This window comes from Lycorma delicatula, chromosome 12 (assembly GCF_047948215.1).
Source record: "Lycorma delicatula isolate Av1 chromosome 12, ASM4794821v1, whole genome shotgun sequence".
Taxonomy (NCBI): Eukaryota; Metazoa; Arthropoda; class Insecta; order Hemiptera; family Fulgoridae; genus Lycorma; species Lycorma delicatula.
The window spans coordinates 20,728,494-20,745,630 of record NC_134466.1 but is presented as its reverse complement, the minus strand read 5'-3'; the positions used below and the strand labels follow the sequence as shown (position 1 = coordinate 20,745,630).

The window sequence follows — 17,137 nt, the reverse complement described above, 5'->3', positions numbered from 1 at the left end:
GAGTTCATACGGACTAAGAGTATGACGTGATCGCCTTGGATCTGATTCGAGCGCCGAATACTAGTAACTATGAGTAACACTGGTTGTCCATTCGGATGAAATGAAAAATGCAACCGCACAGCGCGGGATTCTAACGTAGAATGCTAGTACGGCTTATCTTTCCGACAAGCGCTAGCACCACTAGATCGCAGCATCGGACGGCTCGACGTGGATCGGAACACACTGCCCAAGAATTATAATTACCTTAATTATAATTTCGTGATACATTACATGAAATGAAACTTAATATGCAAACAAAAAGTATTACATAAAATAATTATGTAAGATTCGAAGTACAAAAATTAAAGTCAACTCAACAAATCTAATATTGATACAGGTAAAGCTTACAACCTAAACAGATTAAAATAAACAAATACATTAGGAAGACGTTAAATAAATCTTATTGATTACATTCGTAATGACTTAAGTCATAGCAAGCATTTAAGTTTGGAAGAACAATCATTTTCTTATTAGTTCTTTTTACTATCGTGCCATTAGTTTTCACATCATCTAATCTAACTAGTCTATCGTTACCTTGACACACTTCAACAATTATTCCTAATTTCCACGTCAGTAGACGTACAATGTAAGTAGTCGTTAGACCATGCCTTCCAAAAATCTCTTAGTAATTTTTGTGTAAGCTGCCACCTAGCTAGCTTATTTACGTTAATGCCTGAGAAATTAGGATCAGGTAAGGAAGTTAATGGAGCGAAGGTTAAAAATTGTCCAGGATTAAAAGATGTAGTACGCCACCCACCATGACGCATAAGTATTTCAAACGTAGAATTTATTTCTTCTCATGAATGAACTGACAGTGTAAGATTACTTTTATTCCTTACATTATAAATGAAGCGACAAAAATATAAAAAATATGTTTAATGTTCGTACGTACGAAGAAAATGGTTTTGAAAGTTCTAAAGTTTCCGTTGTTTGAAGAGCAGCTGTAAACATTATTTTTGCTAGACTTCTTCTCAACCTTCAGCAAATATGGCGGAATCACAGAAATGATAGGTGAATTGGATGGCCAGGCGTTCTCCTCTTCCATCGGAAAAGACGGATCATTCCACCAGAGTTGTGACGAAGTTAATGCATCCGGCATGCAAACACGTAACAGGATGTATGCGGGGTTATCCCTTGAAGGAATGCACTTCCACAAGCATTGCTTGGTTAGCTCTTGAATTTCGCAAACTCTATTTGCGACGAATATCTTCATCTATTAGCAAGCAAAGACAACCAATAAAGTACTACTTTAGAATCCGACCAAAAATGGACTGAAACATATCTTATACCTAAGATACACTAAACCTTATTGAATAGACAAGATAATAGAAGAGCCGCATTCAGCTCTAACCTAGGAATAGAGATTTGCTTGCCTGGAGCAACTCTAGATTTTGAACAAAATAAGTGGTTTTCAATGTGTTCATTGGTATAAACAGATCTGATGAAAAGACATGCACCATATGCGCTACTACTTGCATCACAAAACAATGTAATTGGTAACTCTTACTTAAAGTAATTTTAACTAATCTAGGAATCTTAAAATAACGACGATTTGAGCTGAGAATACAGAGAATTCCATTTTTCAGCTATTGGAGTGGGAAGAACTTCTTCCCATTGAAGGTTAGCGCACTATAACTCTTGTATGAGCACTTTAAAAGGAACGCTTATAGGAGCAAGTAGTCCTAAAGGATCGAACAATTAAGAACTGATTGACAAAACAGAACGCTTGCAATAAAAAGTATTATTATCTATTGGATGGAATTGATAAATGAAATCATCGTCTTGAAGATTCCAAAATAATCCAAGTCTCTTGATATTTTCATCCTTATCTAATTTGGTGAAAGAAACAGAATTGTCGAACATATCTGGATCGCTGGAATGGCATTTATGTTGTAAAAGTCCATATTTGAAAAGCAATAAAGAAAAATCATTGTATAATTGTTTCAACTGATCGATGTTGTCATAACCAGTGAGCAGATCATCGACATAAAAATTTGGCTTAATTACTTGGCAAGCTTGAGGAAAAAACTTCATTTTGATTGGAAATTTCAATCAAACATCTTGTGGCTAGAAAACTTGAAGGCGCTAAACCATAAGTAACTCTCTGTAAGTTACATGGAGTGACTGATCAGTTGGTATCATCATACCAGAGAAATCTTTGTAATGAAAAATCTCAAGGATTAATGCAAATTTGTCTGTACATTTTAGGAATGTCTCCTGGTAGCAGGCAGCTATGAGTTCGAAAACGAATTATAATTGAAAATACATCTTGGTGTACTACTAGACATGTAGCAAGAATTGAATTAAGTGATTGGCCATTTGAAGTTTTTGAACTACCAACAAATATTACTGTGTTTTCGCAGTGATGTAAGATTCACAAAATACTGCGTGATGAGGCAAATAAAATTTTTCACATGGAACCTTAGACTGAGATGAATCTACAGGTTGCTACAGGGTGATCTAATTCTTGAAATTGTTTCATGAAATGGAAGTAGTCTTCCTTAAGTTTACAATTTACTTAAATCTAAGAATTGAAACGATGTTTGGCTTTTGCAAACGAATCTCCTAAAGTACAATTTTCCTTACGATGAAGAGATACAGCAAATCTGCCCTTGTCATAATGAAAGGTATTTTCAACGAAATGTTTTTCGCATAAAGAATCATCCTTGCTCAGTAAACGATCTTCTGTTTCTTCGGATCTCCAAAATGATTCTGATTGTTAAGAAAGCTGTTCATTGCCAACAAAAATGATGTTGAATTTGAATTGTTTTACCGCTTAATAGGTGTAGTAGGGATTTGTCCAGAAACTATGAAACAAAGACGAGTTTGTTGAAGTATGGTATGATTGGAATTATGAGTTAATTCAACAGGCTTAAGTAGAGAAAAATAATATTGAGCTCCTAGGAGAACGTAGATTTGCCCAGAAATATTAAAATTAGGATCAGCTAGAAAAAGTTGAGAAAGAATTTCCCAGTCAGTTACGTTTACAAAATCATTAGGTAACAAATATGTAATGGATGGCATTACATGATATTTCAAGTTAAAATTAAAATCTTCATATCTAGAATTAATGTTCAAATCAATACTAAGCTTAGATTTGGTAACCACATTGCTAATACCTGTGATCAGAATGAGAACAAGTTTGATTTGAATCCCAAGTTTGGCGGCAAACCTTTCAGTACAAAATGAAATCATCAAAGCGGAATCAAGTAAGACTCTGGCTTGGATGAAATTACCTTTTTTATCTTTTACATTAACTACAGTTGCTGCAAGTAAAACAGACTAGTTCGGTTCTGATTTTAAAATAAAATATGAACTATTAGCTGAAGGAGCTTGATTCTGTACATTTTGCTGTGTCTTGCTGCGTTTATCTAAATGAATTAGTGTATGTTGCGTCCTGAGCATTTTTTACATTTATGATTGCTTAGGCAATCTTTGACAATATACAATATGTTGTTTCAAAGTTTTTTCTTTCGGTAACATTATAACTTAAAAACTTATTACATCGATACAATGGATGGTTGTTAGTTTTACATAATGCATATGTAAAATTATTAGAATTATTTACATGAAACGCATTTTTACTAGAACCATGTATTGAATAATCATATTTTTTGCCGCAAAATCCTACATTAGGCGGCTATGTTTTTTGATTACTTTGAATCGTGTCTGTGGATTCAACTAATTTATCCTTACATTCTAAGAACGAAACGAATTGTTCTAACTTTGGAAATTCATATTTTCTAATGTTTTTCCCAGCCTCTTAAAGTATTTAAATTTAAGTTTTAAGTAATTAACTGTATTATAATAAATTCTAAATAGTTAATATTTAGATTCTTCAATGCATTAATATTTAAATTAACTTGGTCAATGAACTTAGTAAAATTTTCAGAAATTTCCTTTTTTAATGGTTTTAAATTAATAATTTCTAAAGTATGTTTTGCAGCTATTAGCCTTTTGTTATCATAACGATCATTAAGAAGTTATACTGCAGTTACCTAATTTTCAGAAGTTACTGATAAATTTTTTTATTACCTTAAGAGCATTGCCTCTTAAAAAATTTGTTAGGTAATAAGATTTTTCAACATTAGAAAATTCTTCTCGGTTGTGATCTAAATTAATAAAAAGATCCAAGATTTATGCCAAGCCTTCACTGTGAAAGGACTCAATTTGTATAGGTTTTAAAGAAATTTGATTAGGTTTTTTAATCACTTTAGTTGCATCAGTTTCCTCTGAAATTTTGAAACGATTTTCTAATTTTTTTTGTTTTAACCTAAGTTTGTCGAAAATATTAACTTATGTGTGCCTAACCTGTACGTCTTTATCTGTTGCATCTTGCTGCCATTCGATTTCAAATTGAACATCGAAAAATAGTTTTTCGTATACTAACAGTTTTTCAAACTTGATAAATAGATCGTAATCGCCTGAATTAAGATCAAAGTTTTCAATGAATGTTTTTAAATTGGCTATTCTATTCTTCGTGTCTTCTTTTTTTTATTAAATCTATGAATTCCAGTTATATTGGAATCATACAAAAAATAATATCTAATTAGAATGAAATGAAGTTATTATAAAAAAAGGTTAAAAGATAAATATCATATACAATAATATTGTTAAAATATAGCCTATGCATAAAGCGAATGAACTGGCTTGGTTGTAAATATGATATGATATTGCTAACATCTGCTGCTTGCAGGTCAGCGAACAATAGAAAGATTTCCTGATATATGTGCGCGCGTGTTTTGAACAGCGCAACAAAATGAAAACTTGTCCAAACTGGAATCGAGGGTTGATCTTTACACCTGCGGATGTAAGATTATGGTTATAGTCAAAAACTTAACTGTGGTATAAACCATTGAAAAATATAATTGTAGAAATATTCACGAACATTTGAATGTTTCACTAATGTTAATTTCTCTAAAATTGCACTTTTAACAAAAACCCTTAATTTCTGAAACGCTTTTTTATAAATACCGTGTTGTTGAGTTGGTTTAACCTTATCGAAGACCCTGGATGAATGATGTAGAGCAGCTTAGTCCGTGTCTAGGTCCGTAAAATACAGCGATTTTACGATACTGTCCCTCAATCCGGCCAATTAACGATCCGGCCCGGAGGACCATGAAATGTATGGTAGATTTTAGAGCGAGGTTGGACTGTATATTCGTAGGTGCTGAATGAAGAAAACGCCTTGTTTCTTGTTCAATAATGGTTTAATGAATTGTCGTCTTGACAGTTAATGATGAATTGTAACATAATGTATAACTTCACATATAAAAATAAAAAATATAAAATTAAATAAAACATTAAAGATAAAAAACTTTTATCCGAACAAGGAATAGAGTCTATTCGGGCTGAGTATGACGTGACCGCCTTGGATCTGATTCGAGCGCCGAATACTAGTAACTATGAGTAAAACTGATTGTCCATCCAAACAAAATGAAAAATGGGACCGCACAGCGCGGGATTCTAACGTAGAATGCTAGTACCGTTTAACTTTCCGGCTAACGCTAGCATCCACTAGATTGCACCACAGGACGGCTCGATATGGAACGAAACACTGATAATATAGTAGTTCATCTCATTTTACTCAAATTTTAGCCATGTAATTAATCGTTTAAATTACAATCTCACCCTATTATTAATGTCGATATGAACTACTATATTTTCCTCATGAGCATGTCAGCCCTGAGTTGGGTTTTGTGCTGTTACCAGATGCAATCAAATTTTTTGGATGACATATTGCTGATATTTTTGTGTTTTCTTTTGAATGCTATTGATATTATGCAATCGCATGATTCACACGTTTTAAATATATTAAACAAAACTGCTTAAATTTTAAATGCAGGTACATATTTGTGTCTTCTGGTAATAAAATAAAAATTGAGTGGATACAAAAATATCTTTATAGTATTCAGTGATATAGATTTTGCAACGTTTTCTAAGATCAATTTTAGTTTTAATGAAAATAGTTCAAAATTTTTATGCAATTAAAATAATTTGAACAGGTAACAGAAAAAGATTATGGAAAGTTTAAAAAATAAAGAAGGAACGTTGAATTAAAAATTCTTAAAAATAGGTTTTATAAATTATTATTATTATGAGGAAAGAAGATGAATAATAACAATGAAAACAGAGCCTAAATATTAACTTAATTTTAATGAAATTTCGGCATTTTTTTTTAAATTTCTTTTATTAACTTATTAAAATGGCCATTTGTTTCTAATTTACAGAATGCTTGGAATAAGTAAGCTTGTAAAACTGAAAAATCAGTAAGTAGTCTTTATAAAACAATTTTATTTAAAATTGGCTAGTTTATAACATGATGTTTATTTCTCCTTTAGCAGAATTATCTTTTAATAGGAAAAAAACTGGTTCGTTGCATTTCTCCTCTCTCCTTTCTCTTTCATCTCATAAATACAGTTGAATTCCAATTCAAGCTGTCATTACTTTTCTGTTTCCTTTTATATTTTTCTTTTAAAAAATTCCTACTTGAATACAGGTACATCCAACGAACAGTCAATACATAATTTTCATCATGTTTTATGGCTTATTCATGGTATATGTTTTTTGTATTTTAGTTGTATTTTTATATATATTCATTTATAAATGAATTTTTATGTTACATACTGCAACTTATTTTCGTTGTATTATTAAAAAAAAAAAGGAAAACCATAAATATACCTTCATAATATTGCTAAAATTATAGCGCAATTTTATAATTCTACTTAATGTAATTCTACAATTATTTCCGTGCATATTAAGGGCTTAACCAATGAATTATGCAGAGTTGTCGGTTGGGTAAATAATGAAGAGAACAATATATTTATAGTTTAGACTTATTTAAATTAGTTTTTTAATGTTTTATAATTTTTTTTAGTTTAATTTTAATCATTTAGAGTCTGTGCACAATATAAATTCATACTAGTAAAGATTTGATACATCGTTGAAAACTTTAGATATGTCTTTCAAGATCCTAAAAAGACGAGACATGTGAATCGTTAGATAAACCGTTCTAGACTGAAGAAACAAAGAACAGCACGATAAAGAATAATAACAAATTATATGAACACAGCACTCTTTACATAATAAAAAAGAAATCATAACTTTATTTCATATCTGAACGGAGTGCCCGCCTAAAAATCGGAATTTTCTAATGAATGTTTATCGGTACTTGTATAATGAAATAAGAAATAATAACTCTCATATAGACAATCTTGAATAGAATAAGCTCTTTAAAAACGTAAATTATTAAGCAAATAGAAACTTGTGTTGAATAAGATCTTTGAATTAATAAAGTGCGTAGAATAAGCTGAAACCTTGAAGAAGCAAATCACTTAAACAAGTAGATTCATCGAATAACTGATTAAATAAATAATTTCTGTGTTTGAAAATACACCTTGGATATAAGCACTTGTTCAATTCTTTAAGAATGGTAGCAAATTTAGTTTGTGTATTGGTCTACGAAGTATTCCAAAAGACTTTATGACGATCACAACACGTACTAAATTGTCTGTTCCTCTAAATATTTTTGCTATTAAGCCATGTTTCCACGGTAAAGAGAAGTATTTTCATTTGATATTATTATATCTTTTACAGATGTTCCTCTTAGGAGTTTTCAATTTGTTACGTTGTTGCGATTGATTTAAATAATCTTTAGACCATTAATTCCAAATGGACTGCGTAAATTTTTGTGTTAGTTGCCAACGGTCTAAACGATTAATAGAAATCTCAGTGAAATCGGGGATAGGAATCGAGGTGAGAGGTGATTCAATAAGAACGTGTCCAAATGGTAATGGTTGTGGATTCCTCGAATCTGAAGATACGGCATATAATAGGGTTGAAGTTAAAGAATTTTAAATCTGGTAAGGTACGGTGTATAACTTATGAAAATTAATAATAGGATGTCCTGTGATAATCTAAGTGTTAAGATGAAAGTTAAACCGTTTTATGCCGAATTCTCACACCCATCAAAATGCGGAGATGAAGAAGGGATGGACGCCCAATTTATACCTTCTGATTTGGGAAAGGAATGAATATTGTACTGGTTTGATTGGATGTCCTTTATTTTAAATATTGTAAACAATATCCATGGAAAATGTTGTTTGCAGCCTTGAAAGTTTGTTCGTTATCGGAAAATATTTGATTTGGTATACTCTACGTGAAATAAAGCGATTTAATTCGGCAATGAATGCTTCCGATATTAAATTTGATATTTATTCTAAACGTACAGCCTTAGTTGAAAGACATATGAACAGCCATGAATACGTTTTTGGTACGGCTGTTGATCTCTGTCCACCGAATCATTAATTCACCACTATAATCGACAGCGCAAAAAAGAACGGTTTAGATAAATTAATTCGATAATTGGGAATTGACCAAGTTGCTGATCTAATTTTTTAGCACTGGAACGAAAGAATTTTATACATTTTTGAATAATAGATCGTGCAACGATCTTACCATTGACAATCCAGAAGTTTTACGTTAAGAATTTTAATGTAATTGAATGACGCTATGCAAAAGTCACAAATATCCACTTTAGATTCTTATATTTTTTAAATGTGCATTAGGAGGCAAGATAAATTTATGTTTATTATTTGAAGATAGCTTGAATTTTGAAGGCGACCCCCTACACGAAACATGCCTGATAAAACTACGAATGGATCGAGGGAGAATAATCTACTTTGTTTTAAAATCTGTCTCCATATTGAATGTCATTGAGTTCTGAAGGAGAATATTTTAACTGTGATATTCGTACACAGATACGAATTAATCTAAATAACGATGAAAAATCTTCAGTAATATTTCTGAGTAAAGTAGAAGCAAACGAGAATTGAGTCCCTTTACGTTCCTCATCTAGTCACTCAGGTGAAAGAGTAAAATTATTACAGAAAAAGTTATTATTGGTCCAGTGTATTAACTCTTGTAAAAACCAAATAGGACCGTGCCACCATAAATTATATTTTTGAAGCTTTTCAGAAAACGACCTCGAGATACGATATCAGCAAGATTATCAGGTGAAATGATGCGATGCCATTTGGGATTAAGAGTTGAGTTGATTTTTAAAATTCTGTTAGCAACGAATATATTCAAACTTAATGATTCACTGTGAATTCAGTAAAGTGCAATCATGAAGTCAGTACACAAGTGAATTTCATCAATGTGATTATTTAAAGATGTAACCAATTGATCAGTCAAACGAGTTAGTAGTATAAAAGCAAATAACTTAAATATGGTAAGAGATCTGCGAGTGGTGCAACCCCAGACAACCCTTGAACAGATTGGATGAAATATTTCAATTAGAATAAATGGTTTTGACATATACGAGTACAAATCTCGCATTACCTTATACGTTACTTTATGCGTTGGTAAATCCAATAATTTAAAATGATTTAATAGAATTATTATTAATTAATCTCTTAATGATAACATTCACAACTAACCTAAACTTATTGTATAGATCTTTCTACTAGGACAATAAATTATCACTTAAGCTCTCAATCGCAATGACACATAATTTTCCGCAGTTGTTGAGTAGAATGTTTGCACAAGAATAATATCGGCCCAATCAAGCCCAATGGGTTGTAAATTCCAGCAATCATAGATCATTTTTTTAGTAGGTACGTTATTTTTCCGTTTAGTAAATTAAAAACATTCATTTGTCTGAATCGCTATTCCATAAAGTACCTAATCATCGTTTAATTGAATTATGCTTGAATTATTAGTTAAAATTTTACGTATTTGAGACCCATATTGATTCACAAAATATCTTATATCTGCCTTGTACTTCTTTAATACAACTAAGGTACCAGGTCCTGTTATAAGATTATCGCCATAAAAGTCGTTTAATATAACTTCACAAGAAGCACGATTATTTATTTCTTTTAAGCGCAAAATAAAGCTTCGTTCTCATCGCATGTTCATAATATTACTATCGTAAGCATGTAAAAATTAAGTTACATATTTAACTGATTTAAAACGTCTATTGGATATGCAAAAATCAAAATAAAACCATGCCATTCACTTTGCCACTCATCACGAGCCACCAACTTCAGGAAACCGAAAATATCTTCAGAAATAACACGACCAATGAAACAAACCTGTTTTGGCGCACGATCAGCGTGCTCATTGCCTGTAATTCCAATTTTACTGGGTATCCAACAGAAGCTAGGAAACAGGAGTACACGTCACTAATCACCTGCAAGGTACTCGTGGAATCTGAGCAGAAAAGTATGTGTGGGAATGTCGGGCCAAGTACATTTAAGGCTTTATTAATAGCCAACAACTCTGCAACGAAAACATTGGAGGTAATAGAAAGGCCGAACATATATACTATTCCAAAACACAAAAGCACCACCAACAGAGTTACCGTGTTTAGAGCCATCGGTATAAACACAATAGCATCTGTATTCAACCTATGTACATTATGTAGATCTTTTCTTGTAATATAACAGGATTTATGTATTTTTTATAATATCGACAAAAATTAAACCAATAATTCTCGAAAAAAGTCAGTAAATAAGGGTAATTATGTTGTGGAACTGGAGGCAATTGTAGAATTAGAGATAAGAAAAGACGATTAGCTTTAATGCCTAGTGGGGCACTAGATTTTGGCCATTCGTGATATGAATTATGATATCATAATTGTGTTGTTTGGATAACACCATGCCAACATTCGTATGACTTGGTTGTGGTTTAATGCGGGAAACAGCAACAGATCGTTTGGTTTCACCTTTACCAAAGATATGGCTAATCGTTGTTCACTAGTAGACTTACCACACGACTTGAACGAAACGCACCTGTAGCTTGCCAGATGTTAGATGAATATATTTACTTGTACTATCAAGTGTCAGATGTGTAAACTTGGCAAGTTGGTAGATCGCGCTACCACTCTTGTATTAACTAAATAATCATTGTAGTCGATCCCGTCTGCTTTTCCAAACCCCCATCTGCTTGGCTGACTGAGGCAAATTACTATTACCTACCGAGATAACAATCGGTCTGTGATCGAGACAGGTAAATCATGGAAGTAGGGATCCTCAACACTAGAGATCGATGAACGAAAATGTACCTGATGAAGATGACAACGTGTACGACCCACCGTTCAATAAGCAGAGATCTTAGTTCTGCCTCAGTCGATCAACGACAGTGCCTCACGAAGAACATGATGATCGGCCCCATAAGTAGTGATGTGCGTTGAAATCACCAATTATTAGGCAAGGCAAATTAATCTGTGAAAGCAGATAGGTCAGATCGTCCTCACTGACATCGTAATTTGGGGAAGATTCTTTTTGAAAATATTTATTTTAAATGGCACCAATATTTTTATTGACACTACGGAGATGTGTGTATCCAACGGAATCCGTATGGCCAATACTACTTCATAAAAACAGCCACACCTCGTGTTAACCTTTAGCTGGATGATCACATTTCTCAAAGTCGTATCAGCGAAAAGACACTTCATCCTGGGGACGGAAACGAATTCCTTACATACACAGCATTAAAGGATTTTCTTCCTTTAGAAGAATTTCTATATCCTCACGCCAAGTAGGAGATCGGAAACATTCCGTTGGTTAATACTTGTACACATAAAAAAAATAATTTTCTTGTTATAACTCTGTGTGGAGATTACTTATCAACTACAATAAGAATTTTTTTTTATTCCAAAGTCTTTAGGAAGGTAAGATTTTTTATGTTATTCATTATTATTGAGGCTTGGATCAAATTATTTTACGTATTTATTTTTGTCAGGTATTTGTTTTTATATATTTTATTTGTTTTGCAGTAAATATTATGAGAATGATTTGTAAGTACCGACACCATTTATTTTTCTAAAATATAGACCTTAAGAACTCCTTAGGTTTACAAATATTTTACCATTTGTTATTTATTAAATTTGTCCATTTTGTTCATTTTGTCCATTAACGAAGTTCGTTAATGGGTAAGATCGGACCATGGAAATGGGGGAGCTTTTTCGAAAAAGCAAAATATCGCCATAACTTTCTTATTATGTAAAATATGGATTCGTTTTAAGTACCTTGTATAAGGATATAAGGATCCTCTTCGGATATAAGGATTCTATTCTACTATACGGATTCCTATTTTTTGGATAAAGGCCTAAAACTTACATAAGTAAAGTTTTTTGATATTACCAACCACTGGCCCAGGAGGTAGAAAAAATGGGGTCTCAAAGACAAAATAAATCATACCTCCCTTAATAAGTACAGTATGGAATCGATTTAAAGTGGTTGTTAGTCCTCTAAACATTACCTAAAACTTTAGTGTGAAACAATGTTTGATATGACCAACCCTTAAGACAAGGGATGACCAAAATATTACTGGAATTATAAGAAGGTGGGGCTTGTCGTATGCTAAACGTGTGAAACTTTTTCACTTACAACCATTGTAGTATTGAGTAACTTTAAAGTTTAAAGCTGGACATTTTTTTTATTCCTTACTTAGCGCCGGTGAAATCTACCTCCGCCTTTCGGTGTGCCGAAAAGATTTTTTTATTTATTTTACTCATCTCATTGATTTCATGAAAAAGAAACAAAACAGGTTTAAAGCTGTAACCTCAGTAATTTATACAGAAACAGGCATAAGTCAATCAGACATTGTGTGATACAGGACAACAAAACAATATTTGCAAGGGAATACAAGCCAAATCAAAATATAGAGCAGTTTTATACGTTTTTAGTGTACCTATTAACATTTCATTATTCAGCAAAGCTATCGATATTATGTAATGAGACTACAGTTCTTGTTTTAGTCCAGTTTCACCAAAACTACTCACTGTCTACTGATGTTCAGATACCTGGATCCGTGGTTATGGATTATCAGTTAACTTGCATTTCTCTCGCTACATATTCTTCTCTAAAAATTAAAAAAAAATATTCTCTGAGTCCCTATTGACAACCTGGATTCAGTTTCTGGAGACTTAACTCATTAGAATATTATTTTTAATTTTATTTTGGTAAACTTAAAATCTCTATATGTTAAAATATAAAATATGCTGGAGGGTGGATAGTCTGGTAAGACAGAATGAAATATTTGACCAATTGGCACCATCGTGCTATTTTAACACAATTATCGGTGATAGATTGATATCGTCATTACTCCTCCCAAGAGAAGTGCAGTCACATTAGATGTTTATTTGACTGGAAAATTCCTTGACAGGCCCAAGATCCATCAGTCCCTGGGCCAAAACTAACAAATGAGCAAAATTTCGACAAATATCGACAAAAAAATAATATCGGTACAAAATAACGACTAATATCCAGATTGGCTTATTTTTTCACAAAAATAAAAAAAACATGCATAACTTATAAAAGGGCATATATCTCTATAAATATTTGTCTCGGAGATTAGAACTTGTTACCCCCTTAAAAATGTAGCTAAAATCAAACTCAATACGACAGTAAAACAAAAAAAAATGTGGTGGTAAAAGCCCTTTTAGCATGAAGGTAAATTATTAAAAAAAATTAGTTGTTAATAATTATATACGTATATATATATGATTTTCTTAACGAATTATGATTTTATTTTTTTTACATTTAATATGCTTTAATTATAATTATTAATTATTACTATTTAATATTCCTTTAGTTTAAACATTTAGCGTAACCTGATACTGCATATTAATTAAACTTAAATGTTATCTTGGTGAGTTCTACAAAGAGTCTAACAAGAAATATTACATAAAGATCAAGGTTCTAGTACAATAATAATTCTTAGAACAAATGATTACTAGGAACACATTACATTTATTAACGCTTATATCTAGTAAATATTTAATCTAACTCCATATGTATATATATTTATATATATAATGTCCTTAAAGTTTTTCCATGATCACAAAAATGTGTTACACAATGTATATCACGAGTCGAAATCACTGATAACTGTGCAGCAAAATTTTAGAAGGGAATAGGGACGACTATCACGTGATAGTAAGAGTATCGTTGCGTGGTATGCAAAGTTTAAGGAAAATGGAACTGTAGTTGATCTTCCCGTACAGGGCGGCTATCTGTTATGTTTTTCAGACGAGGCTACTTTCCGCACCTCAGGAAAAGTAACCAGGCATAATGTAAGAATAAGGGTTCAGAAAATTCCATACTTTACCACGGGAAAAATTAGAGATTCTCCTACAGTGAATGTGTGGTGCGGTTTGGTGCACAACAGAATCATTAGTCCCTTCTTTTTCATCGAGCAATCAATAACAAATAACATTTTCCTGGATAGCCGCAACATATAACCCCTCTGGGGTTATGTTAAGTACAGAGTCTATGCAATACTTACACCTGATCTGGACACATTAAGACGGAGAGTAACTGAAGCTGTTGCTAGGGTTACAGAAGAAATATTGACCAAGACATAGCGTGAAATTGTTTATCGGTTGGGCATTCTACGAGCGACAAAAGGCGCATATGTTGTACTTTAATTATTGACATGATAAAAAAATTTGATAAATTTTTCTTTTTTCCCCGCAAACCGCACAGCTGTAAATCTAATAGTTTTTTTCGTTTTTAAAATAAATTTTTCTAATCATGGAAGGACGTTATGAACACCCTGCTATAAATGAGTTAATTGCTTTTGTTTTTATAATTTCATTAATTACGTTTTAATTTCTTTTGAGTTTACACAATTACTTGTTATAAATTTATAATATAAAAAAAAAAAAAAACAATAGAAAATATAAATTAAAAGAAATATGTAACACTTATTTTGCCTTAAATTCTGGAAGTAGAAAATTGAACTGCTTGGTTGCTGGAAAGAAAATGAAACAGGAAGTGCATATAAAAAAAAAAAATAGAATAGAAATGTATTATAAAACTTAACTTTTCTAAAACTGCTACAATTGGACGATCTATTTGCAACCAGTGATGACCCAAACTTTGGGAAAATCTCAAAATTTCTATCGTCAGTTAAAAATCATTCTTTCAATTTTTATTAAATCTTTCATAAAATTTTAATCATTAATAATAATAAGAGTACAAATGAATAATCGAATATTTAATTTGTCTTATTAACATTTTTTTTAAAAAATATTTCTTATGATTTTGATTTATTATATTACGAAATCTAAGTAAAAATATCGCTTGAATTTTATAAAATATCAGCAAATTTGCGTATTGCATTATTTGTATAGATTAAAAAGCAGTGTTAATAACACAACTTTTTTTATAATTTTACTATCTAATGAAAAACAAATTGAACATAAACATTTTTTTTTTTAATAATTTTCTTTGTTTTCATTTTTATTTTAGAATTCAGTTAAAGGTTTATGAGAAGTATAGCGGTGAAAAAGAAAATGTAATATTACCGACTCTTCTTCCCCTTCTTGACGCAATTCCGGATAAAATTATGTAAGAAAAAATTATTTTTGCAACAAATATCATAAATATACGGGTGGGATAAAAGTTAGACTCCCCACCACAAGTAAGAAAAAAATTAATATATAAAATTTAAACAAAACAAATACCGATACCTTATATCCAAAATAATTACAATGAAATTGTAAACCGTACGGTAAGAGTCCCGCAAATATCATTTCTTTGGCTCAAAAAACAAAAATTTCTGTAATACAAATAAAACTGTTTTTCACAAAACGATACTGATATCAAAATGTAAAATACTACATTTTATTACCATATCTGTTATTAATTTAGAATTTAAAAAAAATAGATGTAGTATATTTTCTTTGTACATTAACAAGTTATTGTACGCTTCTTTGTACTATAAAGTACTGCTATCTACAGCGCGATTCGTAAAGGTAGATTAGAAATATGAATAAAATGACTAAATAATTTGTCTAAAAAATTGGAGGTATTTTTTGAGAGTATTTTTTATTAGTAATTTAATTGAACTGAAATACAATGTTTTCCCGCTTATTTTTTCCCCCGTTTTCATTTCACTACTAGGTTAGGTCATGTTTAGAACTGTAAACGTAGTTCGTTGCAGTTTTGCCTCCGACCGACGAAGTTCTAACGAACTCCGTGATAATTAATAATAGTGTTTTATTCATTCTGTTGTAATTCTGCTTTTATTAATTCGTGGCAACATTTAATTGCTGAGTTATACATTTTCTAATATAAAGTTTTGTCCAGTTTTATAAAATCGACTGTTTGAGGTTGTTCCGGTCAATTACATTTGAAGAAACCATGTGGTTAACAATTTCGCAGGTTGAATATTTGCAAGGTTGATGTTAAATAACATCAACACGTTGTTCCTTAGCGCCCTGTCCGTTCAGGAAATGTTTTATCGAGATAAAATTTTACTAAGAACATAATAAGGAGGATCCCCATCTTGCTGCAAACAAGATAAATAATCTTGTAGCTAGTTTTATGCCAATATTTTCAAATTTTATTTCAGCCTTTGTAGATGGTAACGGGTCGATAGTAGGTGATTAAAGTTTGTGCTTACAGTAATATTATTTACGTATTATTTAAACATGAAATTATTTAAAAATATAGTTTGTAATCGGTTAGAATCTCTCATCTATATGGAAATATATGGATAGCAGAACAATATTGCTTCGGTAAAGGAAAAGTAACAATAATTATTTTATTAATATTGTTTATAGAAAAGGTTATGGATGCAATGGATACAGAAGAGAAAAATCCTTACCAATTGCCTTGGACATAACAGCTTAAAAAACAGAATTAGAATTAGAGTTAATAAATATCTTTTACATAATAATTTATCGGTATCAAAAGATTAGTAAACCTACGGCTAAAAGTAAATACATCACTCGTGTTTTGTCTTTGGAATACTACGATATTTCATTGAATTGTATACAGTACACTGTTTAAATCTACAAGACGTAACGAACAAAAGAATTAAGAAAAATAACATAATTTGTGTGTCGAGTCCTGTCTACTTTTACGTAAATGAGATGTCTCACTCATCATTGTATTTTTTCGTCTGTGATACCACATACAGTCAATAATAGGTCGAAGACTCAACAAGAAGTTATCGTCCCCTGATTGCAAAATATAAGTCTTAGTTCGGGGGATTTCAATATTAAATTCGGCTTATTTTATATTAAAGTAACGAATGATAAAAAGAATAAGTAATACTAGGCTCAGCTGATGAATTTTTT

General features: G+C 31.4%; 1 protein-coding gene across 1 annotated transcript in view; it reads left to right on the top strand.

The window, feature by feature from the left end:
- LOC142332939 (uncharacterized) overlaps positions 1 to 17,137 on the top strand; it is an 87,844-nt gene that overhangs the window by 14,478 nt on the left and 56,229 nt on the right. Inside the window, exons 5-7 of the mRNA XM_075379651.1 lie at positions 6,270 to 6,308; positions 11,822 to 11,842; positions 15,303 to 15,401. Of these exons, the coding sequence (XP_075235766.1) occupies positions 6,270 to 6,308; positions 11,822 to 11,842; positions 15,303 to 15,401 (159 nt within the window). The remainder of the gene's footprint in view (positions 1 to 6,269; positions 6,309 to 11,821; positions 11,843 to 15,302; positions 15,402 to 17,137) is intronic.